Genomic DNA, 13,434 nt, shown 5'->3' with positions numbered 1-13,434 from the left:
AATAGCGTTCGCATATCTTATATGTTTTGTTTGGATTTTTGTGGGGTACATTCATGCATTCAAATGATCTTATTGAAGACAACATCTCTCCGAATTGCTTTTATGCAACACATTCAAAGTTCATATTGCCATGTGTCTGTTTAAATACAGGACCCTCGTGAGTAGTTTTTAAATAATGTTGAACTTGATATTTTTACTCCCTCGGTTTTAATGGCATTGTTTTGTGATTTTTTTTATTCTCCCTATATCTGTTGATAAATTTCGTTGCTAAGATGTTTATCTCATTGATTTATTCCCCATATCCCATTTCATTCATACAGCGTTTACATGTTAAACCTTAACTGTTAATTTTATTCAATGCGTTGCGAAAAATAAAACCATGTACAATCATCGGCTTTTTAATCGTTCAATAATGTATGTAGAAACAAGGAGTTCGAATTTAGATTTGAAAAAAAAACAAACATTTCAAATGTATAATGTAAGCAAACGATAAACTGGATATGTGTTTACAAAATATTTGCATACTAGTATCTTTCCCTGTGCTTGAAAATAAATTGGTTTTTTTCCGACCAATATTTTGCTCAACATAAAACATAACTATGTGTGTACATAGTTTAGAAACAATCGATATTTACTTCATTGTCACTTGTTTTATAATGCAATGTTGCTTTAAATCAAGTTTATGTCGTTTGATTGTGAAATTGCATCATAAAAAATTGTATACTGATTAATAAATCTAAACATACGTTTATAATATACTATACAAAAAAACAATGTATGGTATGATTGCCAATGAGACAACTCTCAACAAGAGACCAAATGTCATAGTAAATAACAGCGCAATAGGCCCCAATGTACTGTCTTCAATAATGAGCAAGGCCCAAACCGTATAGGACATTTTGTATAATTCATATGACAACCAAAGAACAATTGAAAAAAAGAAATCATTCACATCCCTTATTCAACAGATTTTGAAAAGAAGGAGGGCACGATTTGTATAGTTTCAAAGGTGACAGGAAAGAGTTGGGAGGTAGTACCATTAGAAGCATCTGACGAATATCCCAAAGCAAGGTTCCTAAAACTTCCGGCAGGATATGATAAATATCAGTAAGTAAATAGCGCCAATATAACATATTTAAACAATGTTTGAAAAAATTAAAGTCGATCGTCAAACTAATTACTCTTATAAGACACTTTATCGACTATTATTTCTCTTTAAATGTTTTGCGTTTCCATTTTCTTGCGTTTTCATTTATATGTAACAGACAATGTACATGTGTTCAAATTAAATCAAGGCAATGACAAAAATCGAACAATCTTTATTTTTCTCTTATCTTTATGTAGAGTTTTAGGGCTAGTTGTTCCGGATAACATGTCAGACGAAGATATCTGCAGAGCAGCTGAAATACTGGAAGGATTAAACTGTGTCACTAATGTGTCAATAATCTGTCGTCAAAAACATTCGAATCCCCATGATGTGATCATTGAATGTGTACAATCTGAAAATTTAGCTTCAACGATGAAAGAGTTGGATATCAAAGGTTATATTGATGGACCGGCTGAGAGTGCAGAGTTTGGTGTTGTTGATGGAGAAGAGATCGAAATAAAGTTTGAATCAAATCTTTATTTAGAGAAGCAAAAGCATTCATCACTGAAGATTAAATTTTATAAAAATATAAAATCTAGTAGATATTTTGGACATCTAGTAGTCGTCAGCAAGGCAGATCAAGGAGAAGACATCGCATATCATGGATATCTTAAGTACAGCGTTACTCCAGGTAGATTGTCCTCATCAAGAACAGGGTCACTTGTAGTATACATTCCAAAGGTAAAGCAATTAGGCGTGTTATACAAATAAGTATCTTTTACCAACAAAATAACAAACTTACTAATTTGTTTAGAAATTTTATGTTTACATTGGGTATTTTGTGCTGATTAATTTCATTGCAATAAATGATTCCCTTGTTGATGTATCAACACAAATGGAAGAAAATGTGGCACGGTGTCCAATCAAAACATCCAATAGAGTTCAAATTACGAAGATAAATGCTATAGTATAGTTTTAAACCATGAACATTGACGTAATATATTATTTTTTTTTGTGGACTGTTCTCTATTAATTATCATTGACGTTTATCATACTTTTTTATTTCTTAGCCTCTGGAGGAATTAATTGGAAACTTTCCATATACAATTGATGTACCCGGTATGTTATCATCAAAATAGTTAAGCTATTTATGGGTACCGAACAACTACATGATCTAAGAAATTTTCCTCTTTGAAAACCAGCTGAACGTTTCACTAACACACAATTAGTAAAAGAGTTAAATAAATCAAAACAATCGTTTGTCATACTGCTATATATCCAATGAAATTATTCTAGTATAAATTGCATGCGGTTTAAGTTTCTTGCTATTTTTTGTCAACAAATAAAAACTGTTATCAAGACGTTATACGCATGTAGATGATATACAGATATAAGTAATTATTCCTTATTATATATGGATCACTCTTTCAAGAATAATAAATATGTAACATACAAGTGAGTGAAGCTGTATATTTATTTTTGTCGGTTCACCTGAATTACTGTTGTCATTTGTAACAACTCTCCATCCAAATATGCCAATACTTATTTGTAATAGACATCTCATTGTTTTGAGTTCTGACCCTAACGAGATGACAAAAAAGGGATAAAGCATTGTTTATATCCTAAGAAAACATAATTATATGGGAGGTCTCTTTTACGATCGGTGAGCGAAAAGCTCTGTAGATTCACCATGAACTAATTACACATATTCTACTGGCATGTATGAAGTCTTCTAGGTAAAACCTCGAAATCAATATTCACGAAAAAATATAAGTTTCCATTATCTTCGAAAATGAGTAACCAGTAGGAATGAATGAATGAATAGTATTTAGAAGTTGTTTATTCTTAAAAAAAATTACACACTACATTGTATCAAAACATTTGTAATAAGAACAACAATGTTGATACGTTTATGACGAAGTGTGTTGAATTTGTGTATTGCAGTGAAGGCAATAGCTAAATTCATTGCTTGGCAACTGACACGTACGAATCTAAATTCGACTAAATGGGTGATACTTGCTGGGTATCTAACTGATCGTGACTCTCATCTTTATCACCAAATCTGTAAGAATATTGACGAAAAAGCAACAAAAGCGCTTCAACGAGAGAGATGCGAACAGTACATTTTGTATTGGGCAAATCACCACGCACAATTAGAGTTGGACAAGGTAATTTATGATAAGTCTAAATTCACAAAGAGAAGTACATACTAATAAAAGTCAATCCATGCTTAATCATATGTATCTTTAATGAAATATGACATGTGTATACATTAATGATAACATAACATACTTTGAAAATTAAAAGATGGTTTTTTTCCTAGATCCCATTGCCATTATAAAAAAAAACGGATGCATTTTTCACGAATGCAAAAATAAAACAAATAGTGTAATGCATGTTGCTTCTTGTCATAATTCCGCGCAGGGTCAGCAGCGAACAATTAAATGTTTTTAAAAAAACAACGCAAAATGAATCATCATTCGTCTGTCGTCAGTAAATAGTATTTGTAAACATGATATAGTTCATCTGAACCCGAAGAAATGAAAGTTATTATAAATAAAGTAGTCCTGTATATATATCAATCGATTGAGTCCAACACCACTTTCAGCAGATTTTGACTATACCCTAAAGGCAATGGGTTTTTTTCTGTTGAGGAAGCTGAATACCGTCAGTTTACCCGTAAAACAATTTAATTCTATAGGGGCAATGATGTGTAGAGACTGTAAAATATCAAATTGCAGAAAAAACGATGTTAACAAATAACTTTTTATCGATATTAAGCCGATATGTACATAACGTTAACTTTCTTTTTCAGTGTTCGTCCAACATAATTTGCCCATGCCGTGTACAGGCATATCACGTTGTTTTGTACCTTTCAAAAGCTACATCAGTAGAAACAGTCATTTTGACTTCATAAGTAAATTTTGATTGATGATGAAATGAAATGAAGCGAAAACAAAAAATATTTGTGAAGATAATAATGTATTCAAATTCAACGGAAGGATACGATTTTCGAGAAATTACTACTATTTTGGCTTTTGGATAGTAAAGATAACATGCGGGGTTAAGTTTCGTATATCATGCACTACAATTATTCAGAATTGTTTGCATTTTAGTTCATATATTTGTTTTCAGGTTGAGAAGATAATATCATCTCATCATGATCCAAATTTGGAATCAGAAGCGCATCAGTTTATCAAGTCATACCTTCCTGGAAATGGTATTCACATAATTTTCATAGAAATGAATATCTTTGATGAGCTTGTCAATAAATTTTACTTATATTACACAACGACGGGTGCCACCCTTGGAGTAGGATCTGCTCACTATTCCAAACCACAAGAGTTCTTTCCATGATTTTAGTTTGATTCGTATTGCTCATTCTTCTGTTTTCTATTGTTGTATTTTGAGTACTGTTGTTTGTCTGTTTTCCTTTCTTATCTATGTATTGCGATGTCCGTTTATCTCCTAATTTTAAGTTTGGATGCCAGTTGGTATCTTTCGCCATTTATTAATGGTCTCAAAGTCAGAATCGTTTCGGTCATTTATCACGTTGATCCCTCTTGTGTGCATATATTATTAGTTACATAGTGTGTAAGTGAACTTATATGATATATACAGGGTAAGTAAAAACCATATGGGGTGCAAACGAATTTATCTTACAGACTATCTTTATTTGTTGTATTTAGACTAAAGTTGTCTTAATTATTTGCTATCATAACACAGCTTCTTATTTCTGTATTAAAGTGTTCAAATGTTCAATTTTAATAACCTTCTTCATTTGGTCTGCACTAAAAAAACTAATGTAAACGATATATATCTATTATCATATACTTAGACTAAATAACTTATGATTTTTACGGTACGATAATAGCATTAAATTAACGTAAATTTCATATTTTTCGAATTGGTGCTTAGCGGGCTGATATGAAAAGTTTATCACATGCTTCGATTGTTATCACATGCCTTTCCATAACGTTATCGCATGGCATTCCGGTGATACTCGGCAAATTCCGGAAAATACACCTGAATTCTACGTTTAACTTTTCAGTGAAAAAAAAATTACGAAGTAGTATACAACACAATTATTTGGATATTGGAAAGTATGAATGTGTAAAATAATAAAAAAACAAAAATAAAGATTAACTATTTAATGCATTTTTAAAAGTTTCAAACATAATTTAGAAAGTTACTTTAAAAAACAGTTGACTTTTCCAAACGGTGTTCATTAAACATGTATATTGTTGAATTATTTATTTTGTTGATTCGTCCATATTAAAATACTTTTCTTCTCTGTTGAGGCATATGATAGAAAGATATCAAATCGAATGTACTAAATCTGGGGTCCGACGTCCGTGAGCTTTTCAATCTTTGAATTTCTATTTTGGAACCACCGTAAAAGGATCAATATATGAATCTGTTATTCTTCTCCATTGTTGAAGCATATGATAAAAAGATCATAACATGTCATTTTTCATATCGCATGTATTATCAGCCCTCGGTCAATATCAGCCCTCGAGCCATGCGGCTCTTGGGCTGATATTGAACCTAGGGCTGATAATACATGCGATATGAAAAATGCCATGTAATAATCTGATATTATCACCAAACTTGATATTACAATATTAAACAGAACTTTTAATTCTTCTAAATAATCAAACAGTGCCTAAGTCGTAAATCCAGTACTTACCGTGTATTGAAATTACCACTCCTCCCTACTTACATAATATTGAATATACACGGTCTCCACGAGGTCGCTTTTAACCAATAATATTCGTAGTAATGTATAGGAGTTAAGATATTAAGTTCAAATATCCACATTCGAATATCAACGAGGAGCATTTTAAAATCTAAATTGCTTTCACATTTGTAGCCTTTTTTGTCTCTGTATCTATAATAACATTATAGAAACGAGACTTACTCATGTTATCACCACACACTTTTTTTCGTTTATACAAGACTCATTCAGTGGCGTATACAACGACTTACATGTTGATTTCAATAAAATACATATTGTTTTAAGGACTTCGATTCGAGAGGTAAGCTATGAAATAACCAACTGTTGTTACTTTTCAAGATATTGAGTTTTATAACAAACTGTTCTTTAATTACGCACACTAAAATTATCTCCATATCGATTTAATTGTAGGAGTATTTTCAAACGATGGTCTAGAGAAAATGGCATTTGCAATAGCTGGTGAGTGGGAATCTATGGCAACAAAACTTGGTTTTACAAATGATGAAATCAATGCAATCAAAACTAGTCAACCCGGAGCTGTTAAAAAGACACTAAGAATGTTAGATTTGTGGCGTTTGTCGGATAGCGCAATACAAAAAGGAACAGATCTGGTGAAAAATTTCCATGAAACAGCGAAGTCAGCAAAATGTGGAGCAAAATTGCTTACCATTATTTCTAAAAATGTAAATTAAGCGCACAAAGCATATAATCTTATTACCAACAAATATATGGGAGATTGTTCTAAACAGTTTAAAAAACTGAAACGCTGTATATCAATGTAGATGTTAATAACTTTTTAAAACTTTTATTTGACGTAAAGATGTGTTGTTTCTTTTTATACATAACACGGATGACAGTTTATTTAAACAGATGATAAGGGATTAAGAAAAATTATCAGAACAATATGTTTCTGTAACAGGATACATACGAATTAACATAAAAATGTAGATAACTGCAAATATTTGATTATGTTTTCCAAATCACCTTGTGTAAAATTTCCACCATACTTTTAAAAACTTCATGCACGACCAGTAGTCCTTACTGTGGTTTGTTTTTAATACTTCGACCCCGATTAACATCATTTTACAAAATGGTTAATAAAATCCAAAACACAAACTTAACATTTTTTTTATATTTAACTACATGTATCATCTACAACTTTTCGGTAAACATCAATTTATGAACAGTAGGTTAGAATTTGCACATTTATTTGAAATCGTTGCACCTTGTTGTGTTTCTTTTGTTTAATTTACTTTATGAAATAAACAACGGTTGTTTCAATTTGTTTGTTTTCATTCATTAGTCGGTTGATCTGGCCGTAATGTAGAGAAAAAACGCACTATACAAATTATTAGCCTAGCATGATGAGTTTAATCAACCAAGTTGGTGGTCATGACTGAAATGGGGAAGAAATATAAAATTCAACTAATCACAAAATATAAAAAAAGCATAAGATGAACAGTGGCAAAAGAAATGAGAATAATAATAAAAAAAAATCATTACGAACATTGCTATCAGACAGTCGCTTTTCGGTCAACCATTCTTTTTTTTAGAAACAATGTAAGGTCACTCATGGATCATATGTTTGCTAATGTTTTTCCCCGCTGTGTTGAAGAACCAATTCTAGCCTTGGAATAGTTCTGCTCTTTGGTTGTTGTTGACTGGCAAACATGTGAGAGGTTAAGCTAGCTTTGAAACCAGGTTTAATTCATCATTTTCCATCATTAGAAAATGCTTGTACCAAGTAAGAAATATTAAAATTGTAATCCATTTGTTTGCTGTGTTTGAACTTTTGACTTTTGACTTTCCTTTTTGAATTTTTCTAGGAGTGCAGTATTTTTGTGATTTTATTTTGTTTACTCATTCTCATTCTCGTTCCTAATTTCAATGTGAATTATCCACCTCTTATAATTCTGAGGAACTTCATTACTAAATTGTTGTTCAAATCGTTAAGAATTAGCGTTTGAAAAGAATTGGTCTAAATTATAAAGTACATACATGTTTTAACACTTACTAACCGTATGTAGAAATTGACATCTTTCGACAAGAGATAAGTAGGAGACTTATTTCATTTAACGGTCTCTTAACTCCGGAGAATACAATGTTTGCAATAGGCAATTGACTCTGCTTGGTCACAAGAGTATAGATTCGTTAGGAAAAGATTTTGGATAAGAAAACTAAAATATTTGGCACCAAATGGGATCAATAAAAGGTGTGGTTCTTATTCACGCAGTCCTTTTCGATTGTGTTATAATACAAATTACTCCGCAGTCTCTGTTGCTATTCTGTTACCTTTGTCATTTCTAAAATTCTCAATTGATACCACCTTAAATCGCAGGGTGTTGCTCATTGAAGATGTAGAAGTACGCAGCCACGTTCAATTATTTAACTTCATTTAGTGTTTGTTGATTTATAAATTTTTAGGTATATTGTTAAAGTGTACCGGAAAGGTCATATTGATAAACAATCAAGACAGAAGAACATGAAGCACGTGAATAAAACCAAAATTTATAGAGCGATGTAAAATTAATTATATGGAGTAGGGGAAATAAGGGTCATACTTGCCCCAAATATTACTTCAAAGCACGAAGTTATCATACATATTCTTTACTTTGTCTTAACTAGAAAAAGGTACAAGGAATTCAGAAAATGAAAAGAAATATCACATTTAATGAGTTGCAAAGGCTACGTGAAGACGAAATTAGGATATATTAATTTCTCTTGTTTTACTATTTTTTTCATTAAATTTTAAGTACATTTTAGCTTGCAAAAGTATGTGTGCTCCAAAAATAATATCTTTTTTAAATTGGTGAAATACTGTCAATTGATATAAATTAATGATAAAACTTCTCTAAATTATATTGTTGTTGCTTTGCTGCTCAAGATAATCATAATGAATACAACGATGGAATTCAAAACTGCATAATTTATATAATCTGTATTTTTCATCATTTTTATGAAAACGGTCCACACCAAGTCGTTAAGTACGTATTTTTAGCATTCTTTCAAATTTCAATAACTAATTATTCATTGTTCCTTTTTAACGTTTAGGTATGCACAATGACTTATGTAATAGTGTATCTTTCAGTATTCATGTTAACCGGTCATGCTGGTGACATTGAAACAATTATTTTTTCAGAGTTCATTGATATTATTAGAAACACTCGATGTCAATATTCTACTTTATATATATGTCAGATATTAAAGATCATATATCTAACGCGAAAGTGATTTATGGGGGAAAAGTTGAAGAATAAAGTTAAACGTTAATTTTGAACAGATAAGAGTAGAAATGTGAATAAGAAAAAAATATCAGCAGGGTAAGTATTAGCTATAAATTATTTCTCATGGTTGAAACTGTAAGTCGACTCCTTAAAAAAACTATATATAAATGATTTTCAATTGGGTTTGCTGATGGAATCCTGGTATTAATTTGGTGGTTGTACTCCTTGTTGTATACGAAAGGTATGACATACATGCAGTGTTTGCGTCATAACTAATGAACCGTACAATTTCCCGTAGGAACTCCTTTTACGGCTAAAACTGTACCACTTTTCTAAGAAGTTTTGAAAAATATAATATCATAGAATGGAAAGTTCATATGCACTACTATATTTTTCAAGAGTCAAAATATTGGGCTGTGTGGCATATTTTCATTTATATGCCCTGAGTTTAAACTAAACTATCCCTACATTGACTGGAGGATTACCACAGATTTCAACATAAACAATATGCATATGTATATTGACTTGTACCATTCCCAAGTTATGTCCCTATCAGATGAAACCTAGAGATCATAACTGGGAACCAGTATGTAAAAAAATAATTATCTATAAATATTCTATATATCCCCAAAAGAGGCGTGGTTTGAGAAGGAGCAGTATTTACATAATGCAATCTACAACCAATTTGTGTAACTGATAATAAAATGTGTGTGTTCTATACTTACAATTTTCAATGATTAGAAATATGTCGTTTCCGTAAAATAATGTATGAACCATTCAACCAATGAGTTTAGAAATTTAATATAATATTGTTACTGATGACAACATGACAAAATATAGTTATGACCCGGGCTTAATTTCTTAAACAATAACACGAGTCAATGTCATAAAGACCTGTTTCCAAATATTTTAACATCCTCTTGTTCTACATTTATGTGACTTTGTGCGGAAATAGAGACAAAATGGTTGAATTGTTTTACATTTTTCATTTCGATGCCTTTTATAGTTGACAATGTGGTATGGAATTTGCTCGTTGTAGAAGGTCGTACTACGACCTATAGTTGTTTTCAAATGTGTGTGTCATTTGGTCTCTTGTGAAGAGTTGTCTCATTCGAAATCATACCACATCTTGTTTTTTAGTATTTACATATTAATCTTTTTCTATCGAAAGTCACGCGCGGTGGTTTTCTCCGGGCTCTCCGGCTTCCTCCACCAACAAAAACTGACCGCCATGATATAGTCTAAATGTGGTGGATAAAAGTGGCTTCAAAACAACAAAAATATCTAATATGGGGATGAAATTCCCCATACATGTAACAGTGGAAAGTCGGCAAAAAAAATATAAAAAAATTACCTTTTTTGTCGCTTTTTTTTAATTCCCGCATCTGCGCTGAAATCTACAATGTACTTCATAACTTATATAACGTCACTACTAAAATCCCAACTTCCAAGCTAGAAAGCTAATAAACTCGGTGTTGAACGCAGAACTTCGGGAATGTCCAGAGAGCCGACAACTTTGCATCGGGAGTTGCTTAAATCCCTAACAACAGAACCAAAATCGGAAACGTTACGATATTCCCGTTTTAAAATTAAAATATATTTGAATTTAAAACAAAAATTCACTAGTGTGGATCTAGCCGGCGTTAATATTCATGAGGCTAGCCGTCAATAATATTCATGAGATCAAAACCGCGTTCGATGAAATGTTTTGGGTAGTTATTAGATTGTGACAATAAATTAAATTTTGCTACCGTCATTATCCATTATGGTAATGCTATTTATAGCAATATAAAGTAATTAAGAAATAGTAAGCCAATAGGTGTCTTCTGCAAGGTCCGCGTCATTTAAAATGAAAGTAAATGAAAAGTTTAATTGCATTGCCTCACACAACACAAAACAATTATGATCATTAAAATGTTGTTATTATTGAATCAATGTAAACTTTAGTAATTAAAACAAGATGATTAAATAGAGGGTAATTAAATGGAATTAATTGTCATATGGGCATTCCATAATCTGTTCGTTGTCTACAAATATAGTCCAATTCTAAAACTAAAATATACAATACATATGATAGTATCACACAATTAAAAAGATCAGAAAAACAAGAAACATAGTTAATTGAAGACATATAATAAACAGAAAAATAGAAACTGTCAATTACTATTTCAATGACATAATTCTTCAAAATTACGGAGATCAATAAGAGTCTTTAATCTTTAATTCAGTCCATATTATTGCCTCTAAAATGGCCCATATCACTTATGCCCTAGACCCGTACGAGTTAGTCAGAAAAGGATAAGGGGGGGGGGGGGGTACCCTGGTATATCACAAATTCGAAAATGAACTATTGCCGGCTGGCCAAACGAAGAGATTCTCCACGTGGGCAATGATACCAGAGGAAGAGGTACTTATTGCCTTTAAAATGGCCCATAGCACTTATACCCTAGACCCGTACGAGTTTGTCAGTAGAGGGTTCAAAGGGGGGATATGGAATCCAAGATACATCGAATTCGAACTGAACTATTGCCGGCTGGCCAAACTAAGAGATTCTCCACATCGACCATTATACCAGAGGTAGAGGTTGGTATTGCCTCTAAAATGGCCCATAGCACTTATACCCTAGACCCGTACGAGTTTGTCAGTAGAGGGTTCAAAGGGGGGATATGGAATCCAAGATACAACGAATTCAAACTGAACTATTGCCGGCTGGCCAAACTAAGAGATTCTCCACATCGACCATTATACCAGAGGTAGAGGTTGGTATTGCCTCTAAAATGGCCCATAGCACTTATGCCCTAGACCCGTACGAGTTAGTCAGAAAAGGATAAGGGGGGGGGGTACCCTGGTATATCACAAATTCGAAAATGAACTATTGCCGGCTGGCCAAACGAAGAGATTCTCCACGTGGGCAATGATACCAGAGGAAGAGGTACTTATTGCCTTTAAAATGGCCCATAGCACTTATACCCTAGACCCGTACGAGTTTGTCAGTAGAGGGTTCAAAGGGGGGATATGGAATCCAAGATACATCGAATTCGAACTGAACTATTGCCGGCTGGCCAAACTAAGAGATTCTCCACATCGACCATTATACCAGAGGTAGAGGTTGGTATTGCCTCTAAAATGGCCTATAGCACTTATACCCTAGACCCGTACGAGTTTGTCAGTAGAGGGTTCAAAGGGGGGATATGGAATCCAAGATACAACGAATTCAAACTGAACTATTGCCGGCTGGCCAAACTAAGAGATTCTCCACATCGACCATTATACCAGAGGTAGAGGTTGGTATTGCCTCTAAAATGGCCCATAGCACTTATGCCCTAGACCCGTACGAGTTAGTCAGAAAAGGATAAGGGGGGGGGGGGGGTACCCTGGTATATCACAAATTCGAAAATGAACTATTGCCGGCTGGCCAAACGAAGAGATTCTCCACGTGGGCAATGATACCAGAGGAAGAGGTACTTATTGCCTTTAAAATGGCCCATAGCACTTATACCCTAGACCCGTACGAGTTTGTCAGTAGAGGGTTCAAAGGGGGGATATGGAATCCAAGATACATCGAATTCGAACTGAACTATTGCCGGCTGGCCAAACTAAGAGATTCTCCACATCGACCATTATACCAGAGGTAGAGGTTGGTATTGCCTCTAAAATGGCCCATAGCACTTATACCCTAGACCCGTACGAGTTTGTCAGTAGAGGGTTCAAAGGGGGGATATGGAATCCAAGATACAACGAATTCAAACTGAACTATTGCCGGCTGGCCAAACTAAGAGATTCTCCACATCGACCATTATACCAGAGGTAGAGGTTGGTATTGCCTCTAAAATGGCCCATAGCACTTATGCCCTAGACCCGTACGAGTTAGTCAGAAAAGGATAAGGGGGGGGGGGGTACCCTGGTATATCACAAATTCGAAAATGAACTATTGCCGGCTGGCCAAACGAAGAGATTCTCCACGTGGGCAATGATACCAGAGGAAGAGGTACTTATTGCCTTTAAAATGGCCCATAGCACTTATACCCTAGACCCGTACGAGTTTGTCAGTAGAGGGTTCAAAGGGGGGATATGGAATCCAAGATACATCGAATTCGAACTGAACTATTGCCGGCTGGCCAAACTAAGAGATTTTCCACATCGACCATTATACCAGAGGTAGAGGTTGGTATTGCCTCTAAAATGGCCCATAGCACTTATACCCTAGACCCGTACGAGTTTGTCAGTAGAGGGTTCAAAGGGGGGATATGGAATCCAAGATACAACGAATTCAAACTGAACTATTGCCGGCTGGCCAAACTAAGAGATTCTCCACATCGACCATTATACCAGAGGTAGAGGTTGGTATTGCCTCTAAAATGGCCCATAGCACTTATGCCCTAGAC

The 13,434-nt window shown here is 33.7% G+C and overlaps 1 protein-coding gene across 1 annotated transcript in view; it reads left to right on the top strand.

Moving 5' to 3' along the window:
• Positions 1 to 13,434, top strand: part of LOC139525032 (uncharacterized) — a 55,182-nt gene that overhangs the window by 29,710 nt on the left and 12,038 nt on the right. The window contains exons 13-18 of the mRNA XM_071320210.1: positions 969 to 1,107; positions 1,345 to 1,828; positions 2,158 to 2,206; positions 3,032 to 3,255; positions 4,223 to 4,307; positions 6,237 to 6,384. Of these exons, the coding sequence (XP_071176311.1) occupies positions 969 to 1,107; positions 1,345 to 1,828; positions 2,158 to 2,206; positions 3,032 to 3,255; positions 4,223 to 4,307; positions 6,237 to 6,384 (1,129 nt within the window). The remainder of the gene's footprint in view (positions 1 to 968; positions 1,108 to 1,344; positions 1,829 to 2,157; positions 2,207 to 3,031; positions 3,256 to 4,222; positions 4,308 to 6,236; positions 6,385 to 13,434) is intronic.

This window comes from Mytilus edulis, chromosome 5 (assembly GCF_963676685.1).
Source record: "Mytilus edulis chromosome 5, xbMytEdul2.2, whole genome shotgun sequence".
Lineage (NCBI taxonomy): Eukaryota > Metazoa > Mollusca > Bivalvia > Mytilida > Mytilidae > Mytilus > Mytilus edulis.
This window is presented reverse-complemented; position numbering and strand designations above follow the sequence as displayed.